General features: G+C 46.3%; 1 protein-coding gene across 5 annotated transcripts in view; it reads right to left on the bottom strand.

Annotated features, from left to right (window-relative positions):
* The window catches only part of slc29a3 (solute carrier family 29 member 3), a 29388-nt gene extending 10092 nt beyond the window's left edge, over positions 1–19296 (bottom strand). The window contains exons 1-3 of one of the 5 annotated variants that reach the window (XM_068020418.1): positions 19219–19296; positions 4701–5024; positions 2416–2498 (exon numbers count right to left, since the gene is read on the bottom strand). In XM_068020418.1, the coding sequence (XP_067876519.1) occupies positions 2416–2498; positions 4701–4955 (338 nt within the window). In that variant the 5' untranslated portion in view covers positions 4956–5024; positions 19219–19296. Of the gene's footprint in view, positions 1–2415; positions 2499–4700; positions 5025–8153; positions 8360–19218 lie in introns of those variants that run through there. The other 4 variants (XM_068020416.1, XM_068020414.1, XM_068020415.1 and 1 more) reach the window with 4 other exon arrangements.
* Positions 19297–22255: the final 2959 nt, after the last annotated feature.

Below are 22255 nucleotides of genomic sequence, written 5' to 3'. Positions count from 1 at the left end.
GCAATTTGTAGAAATTTATTCTTCCAGATGTTTTATGAACCACTGCACAGTGGCGCAGTGGTTAGCACCGCAGCCTCACAGCTCCAGCGACCCGGGCTCGGTTCTGTGTACTGCCTGTGTGCAGTTTGCAAGTTCTCCCTGCGACCGCGTGGGTTTCCGCCGGGTGCTCCGGTTTCCTCCCACAGCCAAAGATTTGCAGGTTGATCGGTAAATTGGCCATTATAAGTTGCCCCAAGTGTAGGTAGGTGGTAGGAGAATGGTGGGGATGTGGAAGGGATTAATGTAGGATTAGTATAAATGGGTGGTTATTGATCGGCACAGACTCGGTGGGCCGAAGGGCCTGTTTCAGTGCTGTATCTCTCTATGACTCTAAAAAAGGTTGGGCTCCAGGTGGCTTTGGGGTCAGGAGACTGTTCTGGGATAAACACCCTGCTACCCTTTATCCTATAGCTTAATTCATTGATTGTCTCAGCCTTGGCTGACATTCCTCACAACCCATTCCAGCCGTCAGTCACTATGTTAGCTCCTTCTTCACCCATTTCCTCGCTGATCTACATTGGTTCCTGTCCTCCAGCAATACTTGTCAATATAAACACAGTTGTACTGCATCCTTCAGGAAGTCAGCCCTCATTGGTGGCTTTTTTTTACCCCAATTCTTACCCCTTGATCACTTCCTCTCCCTCTGGTGCATGATAGAATGCAGGCTTTTCTCATTCCTGAAGCAATCCTTTTGAAAAGTAGGAAGTGGAAGGTGGCACAAAAGGTATCTTCTGGGGGAGAGCACTTCAAAACCCAAGGCAAACACGGAGTGTTCTCAAAGGACTGCAGAGTCAACCTTTGTTGACGTTACTGACAGGTTTACAATTCCCAATTACTAGCATGAAGACAAAGAAAAGTCCAATGCTTATTCATGAGAACAGCACAAAGAGGAAGAAAACTGCAGACACAGTAAACATAACCTTTTTATGAGCTGATCTCCCATGGAAAACCCATAAGTATCCAGAGTTCAGGATAACATATGAACATACGAATTAGGAGCAGGAGTAGGCCACTCGACCCTTCGAGCCTGCTCCGCCATTCAATAAGTTCATGGCTGAACTGATTACTCCACATTTCCACCTACCCCCGATAACCTTCCAGCTCCTTGCTCATCAAGAATCTATCTACCTCTGCCTTAAAAATATTCAAAGTCTCTGCTTCCACTGCCTTTTGAGGAAGAGAATTCCAAAGACAAGATAAGATTTAGCTATTATAATGGCCAATCCCTGCACAACCAATGCTCAGATACTCTGTGGGCAAGGACGTGGAGAACAAGTCTTCTAACAATGCACATTGTGAGGTCAATTAGATTTTAGATGTTGATCTTGATTGGCCAGAGTTGGAAACTCAGTTAGAAGCTGAACAACACACTTAACATTCTGCTTTAGCCTGATATTGTGACTGTGGCCAAAGATGATTGCTTTGCTCTTTCTATTGTTTAGCTGGAGGAAGCTGCACATCCAAGAGTGGACAGAAACAGTGGAGGGATTCCGAGGCAGTGAAGAGGTAGAGCTGGGCGTCGCCAGCGCGCGCGTGGAAGAATACAAAAATGACAAGCTGGTAATCGCCCAGCTACTCCATCAAGCCTGCCTCACAATCCGTGCCCGCAGCAACATAACTAGACTCTTCCCACTCCCCACCAAACCCTGCCAACCCCAATCCCACAGCCCTGTAATCTCCTGGGAGATACAAAAAAAAAATCTAGAGGAAAACCAAGGATCAATAATGGGGAATAAATCTCTGGACAATTCTTCTCTGACCCCCTCAGGTGATGAAAGCAGTCCTGGAGATTGCACAGACTGTTAGCAGTAAACCCACTTATCTTTCACATGGTATGATCTCTGCTCCAACCACGGGAGGAGAGGATATAGTTTTGATGAGAAAGACATGAGAACTAAGGATACATTCAATTGAGCATAGAATGATTAGGGGCGGTTAACAGTGTCAAAAATGATGCGTTTGAGAGGGAAAATAGTAAAATATTTCCACTGGTAAGAGGGAGATAGAGGGAGATTTTTTCATGCATACGTTTATCAGAACATGGACTGCATCAGCACAAATGCGCATTGAAGCCAATCAAGACATAAAAATGGAAATGAGAAAAACACATGAAAACGCGAGAGACACAGGATGAGGGAGCTCTCTACGGCCACTACTACCTCAGAGATGATGGGCTGAATGGCCCACTCTGTGTTGAAACTTGAATGACTATCTAATATTCTCCCAAAATATATTCTCAAACAGGGGCTAGCTATGAATCAAGAACAAAGCTACTCTAGAGTGGTGATGAACTCTAATCATTCTTACTATGAAACTTCCTGCTGAAACCAGATACACAGGGACCAGGTGGGGTCAGATCCTGTCACCAACACTTACTTGTTCACCAGAAGATAGTTAATCACCAGGCACAGCACAGAGGGTACGGTTGATCCAAACGAAAGGTAACTCTCAAAATAATTCTAGAAAATGAACCAGAACAATCATAAGCTTCACCAGAGTGCTCAGTGTACTAGATTAACTGCTTTTCATATCACAGAAAGATATTGAAGCTCTGGAGAAAGTGCATAAAGATGATACCAGAACTGAAGTGCTTATAACTATCAGGAATGACTGAACAAGCTGGGGCTCTGTTCTCTAGAAAAGAGGGGTGTCCTGGTGGAGGTCTTTAAAATTATGAGGGGGTTTGATAGGTAGATGTAGAGAAAAATGTCTCCACTTGTAATGGGGGGGGGGGGGGGGGGGGAGGGGGATCCAAAACTAGAAGTTAAAAATATAAAAGATAGCCAGGAATAAATCCAATAAGGAATTCAGGAGAAACTTCTTAATTTGGAGAGTGATAAGAAAGTGGAGCTCACTACCACAACGGGTGGTGGAGGTGAATAGCATAGGTGCATTTAAGCACAAGTTAGATAAGTACGTGAGGGAGACAGAAATAGATGGTGATGCTGAGATGATGGGTGAGAGGAGACTTGAGTGAAGCGCAGCACTGACATACTGACAAGACCTGAATCTTGTGTGCCTGCTGGCCGACAGGATAGACAGCAGCCCGCCCGCCCGCCCGCCCTGGCCACATATCGCAGAGCCACGGTAATCTTCTGTGCGGCGGCTCATTTGAATTTCCGGGCCCACCCCCCCTCCCAATCAGGTGGAGCGTGCAGCCTGTCCGTCCTTGGCGATTGCGCAGGCACTGTGCGCAGGCACTGACGCCATTTTTAAAAGGGCTGTCAGCCCCGACCATTAAATTTAAATATATAAAGAAAAAGCAATTTTAAAAAAAGTTAAATATTTATTTTGCCCCTCTCCCACCCCAATAACCATAAAATTAATTTTCCCTTTCCCCCCAAAACACTTACCTGTACAATCTGACCTTCCCCCCCCACCCCACTCCGCCAAACTGCATAAACTTTAACCTCCAACCCTTCCCACCATCCCCTATACCAATGATGTTACTTTCACCCCGTTCCCCCGCCCCCACACTTAGAAACTTCCCTCCTCCCCCCTCCCAACTAGTGTGGTGCCTCGTCTCCCTGGACGGGGATCTGAAGGCACGGGAATGCTGCCCAGCCGAATATCGGAGCGGGATCTCAGGCGGCAACGTAAGTATGATTAATTCATTAATTTTAATTTATTTAAATATGCAAATGAGGATCCCGTCACCAGGTGGTTGGGGGGGGGGGGGGGGGGGGTGCGGTGCTGCCATGAGGCCTCGCCGCCGCCAGCAATATTGGGCCAGGCTCTCCTGGCATCGGGGTGCGTGGCTGCCCTTTCCTGGAGGGATCTTCAGGCTCCCCCGCCACGGACCCCGATGTCTGAGGGAGAACAAAATCAAGCCCACTATTTCTGTTTCTGAATAGACTGTTTCTCTCCTGTAAAATTCTATGAAACTGCTGGTAGGAATGAGCTGGTAAGAATGTGAAAGAACTGAGATGCAAGGCAATACGAAGGAGAGAATGTTGTTCGACACTAATGATCCTCACCTTGTCAATTTGTTTTGGGGCAGCGGGTGGGTGATTTGAGTTGAATTTTGTGGGTTTGTCTTAAGCACAAGTTTTCTTTGTTATTCTTGTGAAGGACTATATTGATTGTCCACCAGCAGTTGTCCAGAGAAAGTGTTGCAAGTGAGTGGCCACTTTCAGAGTCAACCACGTAACATGGGACTAGAGTTATGTGTTAAAGTGGCAGCTTCCCTTAAAATCAATGAACCAGGTTTTTATGTCTTTCGAGGCAGATTTATTGGATTCAGTTTCTTAACTTGCCATCGTGGGATTTTTCTTTGTAATCATTCATTGGATGCAGGCATTGCTGGCCAGGTCAGCATTTATTGCCCATCCCTAAATGCCCTTGGGAAGGTGGAGGTGAGCTGCCTTGTTGAACCACTGCAGTCCGTGTGTGGTAGGTACACCAACAGTGCTATTTGGGAGGGAGTTCCAGGATTTTGACTCAGTGACAGTGAAGGAACGGTGATATAGTTCCCAGTCAGGATGGTGTCTGCCTTGGAAGGGAATCTCTCCCTGGACTACCAACCCACTGATTGTGATTAATACTTATGGGCAGTGGGTTGCTAATCCAATACTATAACTTCTACATTAGCCGACATGATTATCCAACTGAAAGTTACTACATATATGATGACACAATATACTGATTTGCACGCCACTCACGCCAAGGTCATTCTGCCGGTGAGACTGATCTGTTGTGTTTCTCAATTTGTACAACCAATAGTGTTTCGCAGTGCAGAAGAAGTTCCAGGGCAAGAGGGAGCCGATGCCAAGACAGAAGAAAATCATATACACTGCATTGAACCTATCGGGAGGGGCCTGACGGAACCGGCTTCGAACCAACGGCTTGAAGATGACAGGATCCTGTTCTTCTGTCTGAGAGCTCGGGGCATTGTACAGAGAGTCTTGAGTTTCCATCTTCTTGGAAGCTGGGGCAATGCCAGTGGAGTTCCCCGAGATATTAACCTGCCCTTTTCAGGGCTCCGACTGAAAGCACAAGAGAAGAAACAAAAAAGAGTGGGTTAGTAAACTGTTCAGAAGGCAACGCAAACACAATAGTCATAGAGTCATTTACAGCACAGAAGGAGGCCATTCAGTCCATCAAGTCCATGACAGCTCTTTGTAAGCAATCCAGTCAGTCCCACTCCCCTGCTCTACCCCCGCACTCCTGCAGGTTTATTTCCTTCAAGGGTCCATCCAATTTCCTTTTCAACTCATTGATTGTCTCTGCTTCCACCATCCTTGTCGGCAGCGAGTTCCAGGTCATTACCACTCACTGCGTAAAAAAGATCTTCCTCACATCCCCCTGCATCTCTTACCCAAAACCTTCAATCGGTGCCCTTAGTCCTTGTGCCATCAGCCATTGGCTCCTGGTGACTGTCTAAGTGAAATGCAACTTACTAAACATTGAATTCTAGCATTTGTATTGGTTCCTGGGATTCACATCCCACCACCCAATTCACTCATGATGACACAGCAGCATTGGTTTATGCTGACTGGATGAATCAAACTTTATTTGCACTCCTCCTGTCATCCAACACTGCTCCCCACGATATTTTCCATGCCAGTCTTTTGAGAAATGCAATACTGCTGTTGGGTCCATTGTTCTGTGCCAACTTCAAACCAGGTGACAAGTTTTCAAACCAGGTTTATTACAGGGAGTTTTCTTTTTAGTGCAGTTATCGGAAACTTTACCTTTTTAAGAAAATAAATCAACTTTGGAAAAAGAAAACCTTCACTTTTGGAGTGAAAATAAGTTTTGTTAAAAACCCCAAGCTTGTAACTGAGATTGAAAGGGACGGCTTCATCACTGAGAAGTGTTTGGCAAACAGATAATGTGTATGACGCAACTGGGTTTACCATGGATATTACTCAGTGAAAACCACATTGTGAAACCTCCAGAAGTGAATGGTGTGGTTGCTACAACAAAATCTTCCTTTCCAATAACAAGGCTTGCTCAGTCTCTCAAGGAAGGCTGTTCAGGGCTCTGAACCTGCCCATGGATATCCCCTGAAAGGGTAGCAGAACCTCTTCAAAGGTTCTTGGCACTTCCTGCAATGTCAAAAATCTCTCTTTACACAAGATTGTGAAACTGCTTGGGTTCCTTCCACCACTCACTTCCACCTTCGTAACATCGCCTGTCTCAGCCCCTGCCTCAGATAATTTCTGTTGAAACCCACTAGCCTCAAACATTCCAATGCCTCCTCCACCCTCCGCATAAACTTAAGCTCATCCAAACTACTTCTGTCCATATCCTAATGCACCAAGTTCCATTTACTATTCACACCTGGTCCCGTAATGCCTCAATTTCAATATCTGCATCCTTGTTTTCAAATCTCTAAATGACCTCACCCTTCCCTTTCTCTGCCACCTCCTCCAGTCTACATCCTCTGTGGGGTCTGTGTTCCTCCATCCCTGGCCTCTTGTGCATCCTTCACTTCCCTCACCCCACCATTGGTGGCTGTGCCTTCAGCTGCCGAGGCCCTAAACTCCAGAATTTCCTCCCTAGACCTCTCCACCTCTCTCTCCTCCTTAAAAATGCTCCTTTAATCAAGCTATTAGTCACCTGTCCTGATTTCTCCTTTTGTGGCTCGGTGTCAAATTTTGTTCGATGATGCGACTGTGAGACGCTTACCTAAACGTGACCTCAATTTAATGTCTCCCCCAAAGGATGACAGCTGTTCTAATGACTTTCAAAAAGTATTTGCTAAATCCATGCACCACTATTCTGTGACATGTCAGCTTGATTCAGTGGTATCACTCTTCCTCTATGTGTTTAAGCTCTTCTCGAGGAGTTGGTGCTCCAGTACAGTAACTGCCAGCTGATAGCATTGCTGTTGGTGCTAACATTTCTTAATGAAATCACTCTAGACTTAAAAGGTATTCACACTAGTCCCTGCTAAAGCAGAATTACTTCCTGTTTACTAAACAATTCAAGCACAGAAATGACCCTGACTTAATTAGTAAAATAGAACCATAAATGTTTGCACAGAATTCACAGCACAGTTACAGGCCACGTGGCTCAACTGGTTTATGCTTCACCCAGGCACAGTGAGCAACTTTCCAAAAATCTCTTGCTATTGATGGTCAGGTTGGAACATGCACCAGAGTCACAATGCTCAGTGCTATCATTTTCTTTGCAAAGCTCAACACTAACATGGATGATAGCTAAAACAATACATGAATAAAGTAGATTTGTAATTTGTTCGCAATAGTTTGGTCCTGTAAATCACAATACTGAACCAGCCATGTGTCGGCTGAGGAGCTATGATAACAGTCTTAGCTCGGATTCACAAGATTGTGGTTTCAGCCTCCAGATTTCATCCACATAATCTAGGCTGACAATCCCAGTGCAGTACTGAGGGAGTGCTGCACTGTTGGAGCTACCGTGTTTCGCACAAGATATTAAACCGAGGCCCTGACTGCCCTCTCAGGTAAACTTAAGAGATTCCATGACAGTATTTTAAGCCAAGTTGGGAAGTTCTCTTGATGTCCTGCCCATTATTTACACCTCAATCAACATCACTGAAAACTACTTCATGGGCTTTGGAGCATTCTGGGACATCCTGAGATCGGGAAAGGCATTAAATAACATTCTGAAGTTCTTCCTTTAAATGTGGGCACTATGACGAGTAACATGCCAAAGACTTGCAGGTTGATAGGTAAATTGGCCATTATAAATTACCCCTAGGATAGGTAGGTGGTAGGGAAATATAGGGACTGGTGGGGATGTGGTAGGAATATGGAATTAGTATAGGATTAGTATAAATGGGTGGTTGATGGTCGGCACAGACTCGGTGGGCCGAAGGGCCTGTTTCAGTGCTGTGTCTCTAAAAAAAAACCATTTTCGCATTGCTTTTAAGGGCCAGTGGAATAAAATGCCCAAGAAGACTGAAGCACTTGAAAGGAAAGGAAAGCTGGAGTAGAAAAATAGATTTATCAGGAGGTTCACAGTCACAGAGTGTGCTCAGATTGCACTGATCATCTTTATAAGGACAGCTCACACACAGGCTGAACACACAAAATTGATAAAAGGCAACTAAAGTAACACATCTAACTAGTACAATTACACTACAACAAATGTAGCATTGTTGCAATAAAATAAAAGCAAAATACTGCAGATGGTGTAAATCCATGAGGCGGAGCTCCGCCACGTACCCACCGCTGCCGGCGCGGAGCTCCGCCACGTACCCACCGCTGCCGGCGCGGAGCTCCGCCGTGCGGCTACTGCCCCGCGGATCGCCGCCCGAGTCCCGCCGCCCGCTGCAAGCTTCTGCTGCCGGTCCCCGGCACCTCTCGGCCCATCCACCCCGGTCTCTCCGCCCCCGGCAGCAAGCAGCCAATCAGCATGGACGCACTCCGGATCTGGGAGATTCCCTCCAGCACACAGTTTCAAACTTGACGTCCCCATCCACAGGGGATTCCCCCCAGGCAAAACCATAGCAGCATTTCCACCCCTGCATTGGACTGGGGATATTTATCATGATATTCATCAAGAGGGATTGAAATCAAAACAAAAAATGCTGCAAATGCTCCGCCTATCAGACTGTGTTGAGTTCTGAAGAAATGCCCATGAACTCTGTTTCTAATTGCACATTTCCTGGGCACAGATGAAGATCATTCCAGAACAGTCTGAAGGCCAGTTTAAAAAGCACATTGAATACATGCTTGGCACTGGAACTGTGTCCATGGATCTCCAGAGGCAGCTGGACTGTGGATCCACAATCCGGGTGTAACTAGTTATTTGGCTGCCTGTGAGCTATTCTGATTTTCAATGACACACTCTCCCAATTCTGGCCTCTTGCACAATCTGCATTTTAGTTGCTTCACCATTTTTTTTCCAAAATATACTTTATTCATAAAATTCTGTAAAAAGTACATGACAAAACAGTTTAAAACAGCACCAAGTTGGCATTCCAAAAAGTGCAAAGGAAATCTGTTTTCTTCAATACAGGAGTGAGTTGCCTCACAACCCTTCCATTTCATTTTACATGCCATGTACATTTTACAGCAAAACCATATCTGGTGTATACAGCCCGAGGAGTTTTACACAGGTTCCAGCTCCTCGGTTCACTATGGTGGGAGGACCTTACGCTGAGGTCTTTCCTCATTCAGCCTTCGCAGCGGCTGCCTCAAGCTTTAGTGCGTCCCTCAGCACATAGTCCTGGACCTTGGAATGTGCCAGTCTGCAACACTCGGTCGTGGACAACTCTTTGCACTGGAAGACCAGCAAGTTTTGGGCAGACCAAAGAGCGTCTTTCACCAAATTGATGGTCCTCCAGCAGCAGTTTATGTTTATCTAAGTGTGCATCCCTGGGAACAGCCTGTAGAGCACAGACTCCTGTGTTACAGAGCTGCTTGGGATGAATCTCGACAAAAGCCACTGCATCTCTTTCCACACCTGCTTTGCAAAGACACATTCCAGAAGGAGGTGAGCAACAGTCTCTTCCCCACTGCAGCCACCTCGAGGGCAGCGTGCGGAGGGGGCGAGACTCCAGGCATGCAGGAAGGATCTGACTGGGAGGGCCCTTCTCATCACCAGCCAAGCTACGTCTTGTAGGGCCTTGAGGACATTCCGTGCCGATCACTGCCTGATGGATTGGTGGTCAAAGGTGTTTTCCCACAGAAACTTTTCCACGAAGGATAGGTGGTATGGCACAGTCCAACTGAATGGAGCGTTCCGCGGCAATGTGACCAGACCCATCCTTCGCAACACCGGGGATAGCTAGAGCCTCAGCATGTAGTGACACATGGTGTTTGCATACTGGGGCTCTACACACAGCTTGATGCAGCCGCATACGAAGGTGGTCATCAGGATGAGGGTGACGTTGGTTACATTTTTCCCACCCTTATCCAGAGGTTTGAACATCGTGTCCCTCCGGACCCGGTCCATTTCGGATCTCCAGATAAAGTGGAAAATGGCTCGGGTGACCGCCACGGCGCAGGAGTGGGCCAGACTTGCGCCACATACAGCAACAATGTGAGCACCTCGCACCTGATGACCAGGTTCTGACCCACAATGGAAACAGATCGCTGCTCCCACATGCTCAGTTTATGGTGTACCCCGGCTACTCGCTCCTTCCAGGTTTTGGTGCACGCCTCAGCCCTTCTGAACCATATCCCCAGCACCTTCAGGTAGTCTGACCTGACGGTGAAGGGGACAAAGGATCGGTCAGCCCAGTTCCCAAAGAACATGGCCTCGCTCTTGCCGTGGTTGACTTTGGATCCCGAGGCCAGTTCGAACTGGTCGCAGATGCTCATCAGTCTGCGCACGGACAGCGGATCCGAGCAGAAGATGGCGACATCGTCCATGTACAGAGAGGCTTTGACCTGAGTGCCTCCGCTGCCTGGGATTGTCACCCCGCTTATGCCCGCATCCTTCCTAATGGACTCAGTAAAAGGTTCGATACAGCAAACAAATAAGACAGGGGAGAGAGGACAGCTCTGTCTGACTCCAGATTGGATCAGGAAGCTTTCTGATTCCCACCCATTGATTGAGACTGCACTACTGATGTTTGTGTTGAGCAGTTTGAGATCCAATTGCCTATTCCCTCCCCAAACCCCATTTTGGAAAGCACGTCCATCATGTATGTGTGTGATATCCTGTCAAAAGCCTTATCCTGGTCCAGGCTGATTAGGCAGGTGTCCACCCTCCTGTCCCGTACATAGGCGATCGTATCCCTGAGTAACGTGAGATTATCAGAGATCTTCCTGCCCGTTACAGTACAGGTCTGATCGGGGTGAATCACCAACTCCAGAGCAGACTTGACCCCACTGGCGATGACTTTGGACAGAATCTTGTAGTCAACACTAAGCAGTGAGATTTCCGCTTGTAGATGACGGTGATGATGCCTTTCCTCATGGATTCTGACATGCTGCCGGCCGGAAGCATACTCTCGTATACTTCCAGCAGGTCCGGGCCGATCCAGTCCCACAAGGCCGAATACAACTCAACCGGTAAGCCATCGCTTCCTGGAGTTTTACTCATCTCGAAGGATTTGACTGCCTTTGTCAGCTCAGCCAGCGTTAGCTGTTTGTCCAGTCTCTGCTGCATTCTGTCATCTAAGACCTCTGTGATAGATGACAGGAAGGACTGGGAGGTTCTGCTGTCTGTGGGTTTCACGTCATACAGCCCAGCATAAAAGGATTTGCTGATCCTTAGTATGTCGGACTGCGAAGACGTTACCGAGTCATCCTCTTCCTTCGGGCTTCTGATCACAGAGCTCTCTCTGTGTACCTTTTGGAAGAAGTAACGCGAGCACGTCTCATCCTGCTCGATGGAGCGGACTCTGGACCGGAAGATGATCTTGGAGGCCTCCGTGGCAAAGAGCGAGGCCTGCTGGCTCTTCACCTCTTGGAGGTCCTCCTTGACCTCGACCCCCATCGACTGCAGCCGGAGCAGATTTTGCATTCTTTTCTGAAGTTGGGACATTTCCCTCTGTCTCTCTCTCGCCCTCTGAACACCTTTGAAGATAAAGAACCTCCTGATGTTCTCCTTGATCGCCTCTCACCAGTGAACTGGAGACTCAAAGAGGAGTTTCACGGTTTCCCAACTTTTGAAATCCCTTTTGAGTTCCTCAACATTCTCTGGGATCAACATTGAGCTTCCATGTCCACCTGCCAACCAGCTGGTCATCCTGTAAGTGACAGTCTGCCAGTAAGAGGCAATGGTCGGAGAAGAACACCGGCTTGACGTCGGTGGATCTGACCATGATAGCACGGGATACAAACAGGAAGTTAATCCTGGAACGGGCAGACGCGTCTGATCTTGACCAGGTGTATCTAGGCTGCGCTCGGTCTGCAGGTTTGCTGAAGACGTCGTGCAGTTTGGCATCTTTAACTGTTTCTATTAGGAATCTGGACGTAGCGTTCAGTTTGCTGTCATCTCTGCTGGATCGTCCAGCTGCATCGATGATGCAGTTGAAGTCACCGCCTAGGATGACCGGCCTGGACGTCGCCAGCAGCAGTGGGACCTGCTGGAAAACGGTCAGCCGCTCGCTGCATTGAACCGGGGCGTACACGTTGATCAACCAGAGCGGAGCGTTGTTGTACATTACATCTGCTACGAGGAGGCGACCGCCCACCACCTCCTTAACTTCGGAGATGGTGAAGTTACCTCCCCGCAGCAGAATACCTAGGCCGGAGGAACGGGAATCATTACCCACTGACCAGATCGATAGCCCGTGTGACCACCATCGCGACCACTGCCTGTAGGTGCTGAGGTGTGGTATTCCACACTCCTGCAGAAACAGCAGGTCAGCTTTGACCTTGGTGAGGTAATCCAAGGTTGAAACACCTCGCGTAGTGGATTTAATGCTATGCACATTAATGGAAGCAATCTTTATACCCATTTTTAAGTTAGTTGTTGCTTCCCATACCATTTGGCCTTGCTAGTCCCAGTCCTTCGGGATGTTCCTGCATACCCATCGTGTACATAAGCTGTTTCACGTTCGTTGGGCTCAGAAACCCCTCCTGCTTTCTCATGCATGGTTTGTGTCGCTGGAGTGACATCAGGGTGGTGGGGGGTGGTCCTGTAGGCAGCTGCTCATGGTCTCTCCCCTGCCTTCAGCTGCCTGGGCCCTAAGCTCTGGAATTCCCTCCCTGAGCCTCTCCACCTCTCTCTCTCTCTCTCCTCCTTCAAGTCACTCTTTAAAACCATTGACCTTTCGGTCACATGTCCTAATAATGTCCAATAACACTCCATACCATTAATTCAGAAATATAAATTCAGAATATAAAGTACAAACCACACTCGGCAATAGCAAGCTCATGGGGAGGGGGAGCAGTCACCAAACAATTAACTAGCATTAGTTTTGTTTTGCATTGCATAACATAATTTGCATGTTATCACTGTAAACAAACATGCCATGTTATCACCTGGCAGCTGCAGCAGGATAATTAGTTTTAGTTTAGTTTAGAGATACAGCACTGAAACAGGCCCTTCGGCCCACCGAGTCTGTGCCGACCATCAACCACCCATTTATACTAATCCTACACTAATCCCATATTCCTACCACATCCCCACCTGTCCCTATATTTCCCTACCACCTACCTATACTAGGGGCAATTTATAACGGCCAATTAACCTATCAACCTGCAAGTCTTTGGCATGTGGGAGGAAACCGGAGCACCCGGAGGAAACCCACGCAGACACAGGGTTAATTTATTTGATAATTTATTTGGTCGTTTGACTTAACAAATTACTGATGCAGGTGGGAGCTGGTACACACTCACTGTTTATTGACTATTTCCCCCCAAAATACACTTTATTCATAAAAGTCTGTAAAAAACAAATACATTACAAAACAGTTCAAAACAGCACCAAGTTGACATTCCAAAGAGTGCAAAGGAAATCAGTTTTCTTCAATACAGGAGTGAGTTGCCCAACAACCCTTCCATTCCATTTTACATACCATGTACATTTTACAGCAGACCCATATTTGGTGTATAGAGTCCAAGGGGTTTCCCATGGATCCAGCCCCTCAGTTCACTATGGTGGGAGGATCTTACACAGTGTCCTTTCCTCATTGAGCCTTTGCAGCAGCTGCCCCAAGCTTTAGTGCGTCCCTCAGCACGTAGTCCTGGACCTTGGAATGTGCCAGTCTGCAACACTTGGTCGTGGACATCTCTTTGTGCTGGAAGACCAGCAAGTTTCGGGCAGACCAAAGAGTGCCTTTCACCGAATTGATAGCCCTCCAGCAGCAGTTGATGTTTATTTCAGTGTGCGTCCCTGGGAATGTGTTACAGGGCTGCTTGGGATGAACCTCGACAAAAACCACTGCATCTCTTTCATCACATTCCAGAAGGAGGTGGGCAACAGTCTCTTCCCCACCACAGCCACCCCGAGGGCATTGTGCAGAGGGGGTGAGACTTCGGGTGTGCAGGAAGGATCTGGTGGGGAGGGCTCTTCTCACCACCAGCCAGGCTACGTCTTGGTGCTTGTTTGAAAGTTCTGGTGATGAGGCATACCGCCAAATGCCTTTCGCTCCCTCCAGGTTTTGGCACACGCCCTGGCTCTTCCTTTGTATTGACAAAGTACAATGTCATTTTGTTTGAGCCTTCTCCTCTATACTAGATTTTTCATACTTCTCTTCCCCTCTGCTATTCTGCTGCAACCTCTACACTGCCTCTGCACACATCGTGCGTCTCTCGATCACCTCCGTGATCTCTGCACTCCTCCAGTTCTGGCTCTTGTGTCTCCGTGGTTGCCTTTGCTCCACCATTGCCAATGTGTCTTCAGCTGCCTAGGGCCTAACCTCTTGAATTCACTCCTTGAACCTCTCTGCCTCTCTCCTCCTTAAAACCGACCTCTTTGACCAAGCTTTTGGTCACCTTTTCTAATATCGGCTTATGTGGCTCGGTGTCAAATTTTAATTTGATAAATGCTCCTGTGAAGCATCTTGGAACATTTTGCTAGATTATAGGCGTTACATAAATGCAATTCTTTCTTTCTATGTGGCCATTTAATGGATCAAGTCTTCCTTTGCAATCAAGCAGAAACTACTGAAGAGGCTTTCTTCACAATCATCAGGTGATCAGGATGTTCCTCGTTCCTGCATGTTATACAGAGGAGGTGTTAACAGTTCCTCGGTTCCGTGCTGTGTCATTTGCTCAACAGAACCCATTCTTAAAGGAACAAAGTTAACCTGGTTCACACACACAAAGTGCTGGAAATACTCAGCAGGTCAGGCAGCATTTGTGGAGAGAAAAGCAGAGTTAACGTTTCAGGTCGATGACCTTTTCTCATGAAAGGTGACACATATTGAACTGCCAGGAAATTCTTCAAGCTTATACTCTTAATGACCGCTGTTGTAAGCGCAGGCAATTATTCATTCAGAGGCAATGCTTCTAGTCAATACTGGAGCAAATCTGCCAGGACTTCAACAACACAACATTCAATAAATCTTCAATAATTCGTATAGGAACAAGCGAGGACAAGACAACCCTTGGCTCCTTCTTTAAAACATTGTGTTAGTACATGAATCTGTACTGGCTAGCGGATGGATCAATAAACCAATATCAGCAATATTCAGACGTCAGACAGAATATCGTCTCAGCAGATGAATCCTCATTGTCAGCATTTTACACTTCAAAGCTATGTAATCTCTGATAAATATATCAAAGCAGACACATAACAAAGTCAATAGAATTCAATGGAGACAAAGGGCGATTGGGGACAAGGGATTACTGATCTCTAAAAAATTGTTAATATTTAAATTGAGAATAGTGTTGGAAATTGACAATACAAAAAAATCTTCCCACAATGTTTAAACATATAGAGACCAGAGGAATTCTTCTTGGATACTGGGGGAATTGATCTCATCATTATATGTAACACCATTAAACCCCAACTGGTTCACTAACGTACCTCCGGAAAGGAATCCAACACTTCCTGATCTGGCCTACACATGACTCCAGCCCCACATCACGTGATTGGGTCTTACTACACTGACAGGCCACTGTATGGCTCAGTTGGTAGCATTCTCACCTTTGAGTCAGATGTTGATGGGTTTGAGTCCCCACCCGCGAGACTTGAGCACAAAATCCAGGCTGACACTCCCAGTGCAGTACTGGGCGAGTGCTGCACTGTTAGAGGTGCCATCTTTTGAATGAGACATTTAACCGAGGCTCCATCTGCTCTCTCAGGTGGGTGCGAAAGATCCCGCGGCACTGTTTGAAGTTGAAGAAGAGCAGGGGAGCTCTCCCTGGTGTCCTGGCCAATATTTATCCCTCAACCAACTTCACAAAAAAAAATTATCAGGCCATTTATCACATTGCTGTCTGTGGGAGCTTGCTGTGCGCAAATTGGCTGCTGTGTTTCCTACATCAAAACAGTGACTACACTTCAAAAGTATTTCACTGTAAAGTGCTTTGGTACATCCTGAGGTTGTGAAAAGCGCTATACAAATGCAAGTCTCTGTTTTGCAGTGAGCATGAGTACAGACCAATCAGGAGCCCTGTTACCAAGCATCACAATTAACTATCACCCATATTCTCGAGCCAAATGCAAACTCTCTTCCTCATCATTATAGAAACATAAACCATCCAATCAAATGACAAATAGCAGCCTCACAATAAACAAAGCCAAAACAAATATGCCAGAAGTCAATCGTCTCCAGCCCACTTGTGATGCAGGAAAAGATTTCAGTCCCTCATTTGTCGCATATTCTTAACAGACTTTGACACCAAAAAGAAAACCTGGAATAATTTCTCATGACAGAAACCGAGCAAAGTCAACGAAAACCACCACAGGAAATGGCAAAAGCAGAAACCTCGCCACAGACAGAAACTCAAACCATGACAGAAACTCAGAGTTCACTGCCAAACACCAGTTTGAACTTGACCAGTACAATTTTTTTTAAACAATCTATACTCAAGGTGATAGCATTGTCTTTACAAGAAAGGATAGTGCCGTCAGCCATGATTCAGAGAGTTGCACCATTACCTCAGCGTCAGAAAATCATGAGTTTAAGTCTCACTCCAAATATTTAGGCACATAATCCAGGCTGACACTCCCAGTGCAGTCGTGAGGGAGTGCTGCTCTGTCAGAGGTGCCATCTGCTCACTGAAGTGAATGTAAAAGATCTCATGGCACTATTTCGAAGAAGAGCAGCGGAGTTCTCCCCAGTGTCCTGGCCAATATTTATCCTTCAACCAACATCACAACAGCAGATTATCACATTGCTGTTTGTGGGAGCTTGCTGTGCACAAACTGGCTGCTGCATTTCCCACATCACAACAGCAACCGCACTTCAAAAGTACTCCATTGGCTGTAAAGCGCTTTAGGGTGTCCTGACATCATGGAAGGTGCTACATAAATGCAAGTCTCTCTTTCTTTTGACATTTGCCCTTGGACCTCATCACTTCGGTCAGAAATATCGCGAAAGACTTCCCCACCTGCCCATCAACCAGACGAGCTCAAACCGAGATCAGGTCGAGCCAATCAACTGCACCACAACAAATCTTAAAACCAGCCCTAAACATACCTCCTTGTGAAGATACTGGGTTCAAGTAAAAGCATTGCTGAATGGAAAAATAAATCCTGGAATACACCAAACACCCTTCTGAGCAAGTGGTGGATTTAGAAGGAAGAGAAAGGGAATGTGAACATGAGATTTATTTTCTTGGGCAGCTGCTAGTTGGGAATCATTAATTTCTGACACTATTTAATACGGGCACTTTGGAGCCCAAAGTAAAACATAAAAACTGAGATTGATAGATTTTTGTGCATTAGGGGATTAAGGGATATGGAACGAAGGCAGGTAAAGAGTTAAGATACAGATCAGCCAAGAAGTAACTGACTGGCAAAACAGGCTCCAGGGCCTGAATGGCCTCCTCTTTACTTTCCTAAATCTGTCCCTGAAGCTAAAAAATAATTTGATCCTGAAACCGGTCGGGTTATTTTAAACTGGAATGTAAAACTTTACAAGGTACAGCTTCCTTCTTGAAAATCCAGTCCTGTGTTCTGAAACCTTTGCAAATAGGACATGCACTAAATTAGCACTGTGCGCAGCAATACAGGTAAAACTGGTTTAGCGCTGCACCTCCTCCAGCCCTGTGACAGTCCAGAGGTGGCTGGGAGATTACCTGCATTGTGGGTGTTCTAATTTGCACTTGACATGAAGGCAGCATTTGACCGAGTATGGCATCAAGGAGCCCTAGCAAAACTGAGGTCAATGGGAATCAGGGGGCAAACTCTCCGCTGGCTGGAGTCATACCTAGTGCAAAGGAAGATGGTTGTGGTTGTTGGAGGTCAATCATCTGAGCTCCAGGACATCACTGCAGGAGTTCCTCAGGGTAGTGTCCTAGGCCCAACCATCTTCAGCTGCTTCATCAATGACCTTCCTTCAGTCATAAGGTCAGAAGTGGGGATGTTCGCTGATGATTGCACAATGTTCAGCACCATTCGCGACTCCTCAGATACTGAAGCAGTCCGTGTAGAAATGCAGCAAGACCTGGACAATATCCAGGCTTGGGCTGATAAGTGGCAAGTAACATTTGCGCCACACAAGTGCCAGGCAATGACCATCTCCAACAAGAGAGAATCTAACCATTTCCCCTTGACATTCAACAGCAATACCATCGCTGGATCCCCCACTATCAACATCCTAGGGGTTACCATTGACCAGAAACTGAACTGGAGTAGCCACATAAATATCGTGGCTACAAGAGCAGGTCAGAGGCTAGGAATCCTGAGGCGAGTAACTCACCTCCTGACTCCCCAAAGCCTGTCCACCATCTACAAGGCACAAGTCAGGAGTGTGATGGAATACTCTCCACTTGCCTGCATGGGTGCATCTCCAACAACACTCAAGAAGCTCGACACCATCCAGGACAAAGCAGCCCGCTTGATTGGCACACCATCCACGAACATTCACTCTCTCCACCACCGACGCACAGTGGCAGCAGTGTGTCCCATCTACTAGATGAACTGCAGCAATGCACCAAGCTCCTTAGACAGCACCTTCCAAACCCGCGACCTCTACCAACTAGAAGGACAAGGGCAGCAAATACATGGGAACACCACCACCTGCAAGTTCCCGTCCAAGTCACACACCATCCTGACTTGGAACTATATCGCCGTTCCTTCACTGTCTCTGGGTCAAAATCCTGGAACTCCCTTCCTAACAGCACTGTGGGTGTAACTACCCCAAATGGACTGCAGCGGTTCAAGAAGGGAGCTCATCACCACCTTCTCAAGGGCAATTAGGGATGGGCAATAAATGCTGGCCTGGCCAGCGTCGCCCACATCCCATGAATGAATAAAAGAAAAATTGCAAAGGAACTATTTTTCTTTTCTAATATTTCAGGAGTGATAAGGGTTAGCAAATGTTGCTGGAACAAGACCTTTGCCTGAGATCTGAAGAAGGTTCATCCCCCTCCCCCCAAAACATTAATTGGCTTTTCGTCTTTGGTGTTCACCCACATCATTAACATCACATTGCTTCCCAAACCTTTAAACACGGAAGGCTAGAAACCACAGGAAGCAGGCAAAATATTGTGTGTGTTCATATGAAAGCCGACACTTGTGTTCAAACAGCAGATGGGGCTACAGTAAGCATTTATTTACTGTTGAACTCCAGCCTCTACTCACAATAACTTTCAGCTAACACTAGGGGCTGCTTCAAAGCCTCAACGTTATGAAGTTTCGGATGAAAGAACCTGGCATTAATTGACTCACGTGCCATTTCTCCTTCCTCTCTCAGGAGAAGCGTTTTGCTTTTCGCACTTCACTGCACCTCATGCTATCAGTGTGACTATGACAGGGGATTCACCATGTGACCAGCCTTGAGCACAGAAGCACACTGCAACTGCTCCATTGCACAATGCATAATAACACTCGCTACTGAATACAAAATGGTTGACAAGACAGAAATAAACACACGCAAAAATTTAACACTGCAATTTCCTGTTAGTTGCTGAAAAATCTCTGGATCCAATTTCACCTCGGCTTGGCCACATCAGCCAGTGCTCCAGTTTGGCCCCTGGCCAGTACCAGACTCCCAGGAGTGTTGATGATGGGGGATTCGGCAGTGAGGTGATGTTGAAGGTCAAGGGGTGACGCCCGTTGGGTGAGAGACCCACTTTTCAAAGCCGTGATATGAAGAAAATACCGGATGGATTTTGAGAATTGAGGATTTCTGAATCTGCATAGTGCCTTATAGTATAAGGTTGCCATGGAAAAGCAGAATGGCTCGTATTGTGTCCGACATCATCACTGACCCAGTCTGAATGAACAACATAGCTGGTGTAAGCTCACAGGCAAGATTCTCTGGGCATTTTGCTGATGTCAAATTGCCTCACTTAGGAAATGTAAATATATATAAATTGTACACAGTCCACTGGAAGGAACAAGCTAAAAGGGCCGAACGACCTTCACTCAACATCTTGCAGCATTACTGAAGGCACATGTATTATAAATTTATATATAATACTTAGATTCAATGTCAGATTCTCCAGATGGAAAATCACGCAGGCTGCAAATTTGCCGGTCTAACCTCCTTGCTTAGCATCCCAGTACGTGCTCCCATTGTGCAAAACTCTGTGCTGGGAACACAAAGGTAAAGATACAGCTCCTTCTGTGGCTGGAAGATATCCACAAGGATGTCAGATCAGCGTTAACATGACCCCTGATCGCCCTCAAGTGTTTATACTCTATAACAGCAGACTTGTGGCAAAAATCTGCTTAAATTTTAAAAGGCCTTTGTGCAGGGGAAACAGCCCAAATAAAGAGATATTTACAGGGAAGAGGAAAGGGGGCGAGGGGGAAGAGGGGAGACTGGGGAAGGAGGGTGGAGAGGGGAAAGAAGGAGGGAGAGTGGAAGGGGAGAGGAGAAGGGGAGAGGGAAAAAGGGGAAGGGGGAGATGGGGAGGTGAGGGGGGAGGGAGATGAAAGGAGCCTGAAAGGGGAAGGGAGGAGGAGAGAAACGTGTCTTTATATGTTGAAATATAAATTTATCATGAGTTATGTTTTGTCTTTTCAGATTCTCTCTGTGCTGACTGAGGGGCCAATCAAATTAATCCTTTTCAAGTATATGTCCAATTGCCTTTTGAAAGTTCCTATTCCTATGGAAACTGATTGCAGAACCCTTTCAGTGAATGCGTTTCAGATCTCCTCAACCCTCTCATTTCCCTGTACTACTTTTGTCAATTATTTTAAATCCGTGTCCATTACTTACTGACTCACTTAGCAGAGAAAATAGTTTCTACCAAAGTTTACCACATTTATATGTAGTCATCATTACCTGTTGCTTTTAATATTCTATAACTCCTGTGATTTTTTTTTTTTTAAAAAGCTAATGTTTTAACAGCCTGATCAACATGTGGTACTCTGTTTAATTTCCTTTGAATTTTTTCCCTTCAAATGTCACAGCTCATTCATAGCACTGAGCCTACTTCCACTCAGAGTTTAATTACTGTTGTTTCGTAATGCCTCGCACTCACTGGTATCAAATTCCATCCTGCACTTTTTAGCCCATTCCCTCATTTTTTCAATCTCCCTTTTCAACTGCTTTCTAAAAATAATTAGCTCTCCCTCCTATGAGGTAATATAAACTAAAGGATCCAATTGTAAAGGGGGTGTAGGAGCAGGGGGACCTGGGGGGTATATGTGCACAAATCATTGAAGGTGACAGGGCAGATTGAGAGAGTGATTAAAAAGCCATACAGGACCCTGGGCTTTACAAAACACTGGTTCAGCCTCAACTGGAGTATTGTGTCCAATTCTGAGCACCACAGTTTCAGAAGGATGTGAAGGGATTAGAGAAGGCGCAGAAATGATTTATGAGAGTGATTCCAGGGATGAGGGACTTCAGTAGCGTGGATAAATTGGAGAAACTGGGGCTGTTCTCCGTAGAGAAGAGATCGTTAAGAGGAGATTCGATGGAGGTGTTCAAAATCATGAGGGGTTTGGACAGAGTAGATAGAGAGAAGCTGTTCCCATTGGCAGAAGGGCTGAGAACCAGAGGACACTGATTTAAGGTGATTGGCAAAAGAACCAGTGGCGAGATGAGGAAAACCTTCTTTACGCAGCGAGTGGTTAGGATGTGGAATGGGCTGCCTCAGAGTGTGGTGGAGGCAGATTCAATCGAGGCTATCAAAAGAGAATTGGATAAAGCACCTGAAGAGAGAAAATTTGCAGGACTGCAAGGAAAAGGCAGGGGCGTGGGACTAGCTGAGTTGCTTTTGCAGAGAGCCAGCATAGACTTGATGGGCCGAATGGCTTTCTTCTGTGCTGTAATCATTCTTTGATTCTATGATTCTATCTACAATGTAGACACCACTCACTCAACCGATAGAAGTGGTCCAGAACTGAACCCTGAGAGACACCATTATCCACCTCCAAACACATTGAGGAACTGCCCTTAACTCCTATTCTCTGCTTTCAGCCTTCTAACCAAATTTGTAATCCAGGTTGCGATATGTCCCTCATTCTACACCCCTTCCCTGGTAATCTCCTATTTTTAACCTCATCAACGAGAATTTGCATTTACATAGCGCCTTTAATGTAATAAAGAAGTCCCAAGGTACTTCACAGGAAGATTATCAAGCAGAATCTGACACAACCATACAAGGAGATATTAGGACAGGTGACCAAAAGCTTGGTTAAAGAGGTAGGTTTTAAGGAGTGTCCTAAAGGAGGAGAGAGAGAGAGAGGTGGGAAGCTTTAAGGAGGGAATCCAAGCTTAGGGCCCAGGCAGCTGAAGGCACGGCCACCA

The sequence above is a fragment of the Heterodontus francisci genome, chromosome 42 (assembly GCF_036365525.1).
Source record: "Heterodontus francisci isolate sHetFra1 chromosome 42, sHetFra1.hap1, whole genome shotgun sequence".
Lineage (NCBI taxonomy): Eukaryota > Metazoa > Chordata > Chondrichthyes > Heterodontiformes > Heterodontidae > Heterodontus > Heterodontus francisci.
Note: the sequence above shows the minus strand (reverse complement) of the source record. Positions and strands in the feature narration are given on the sequence as shown.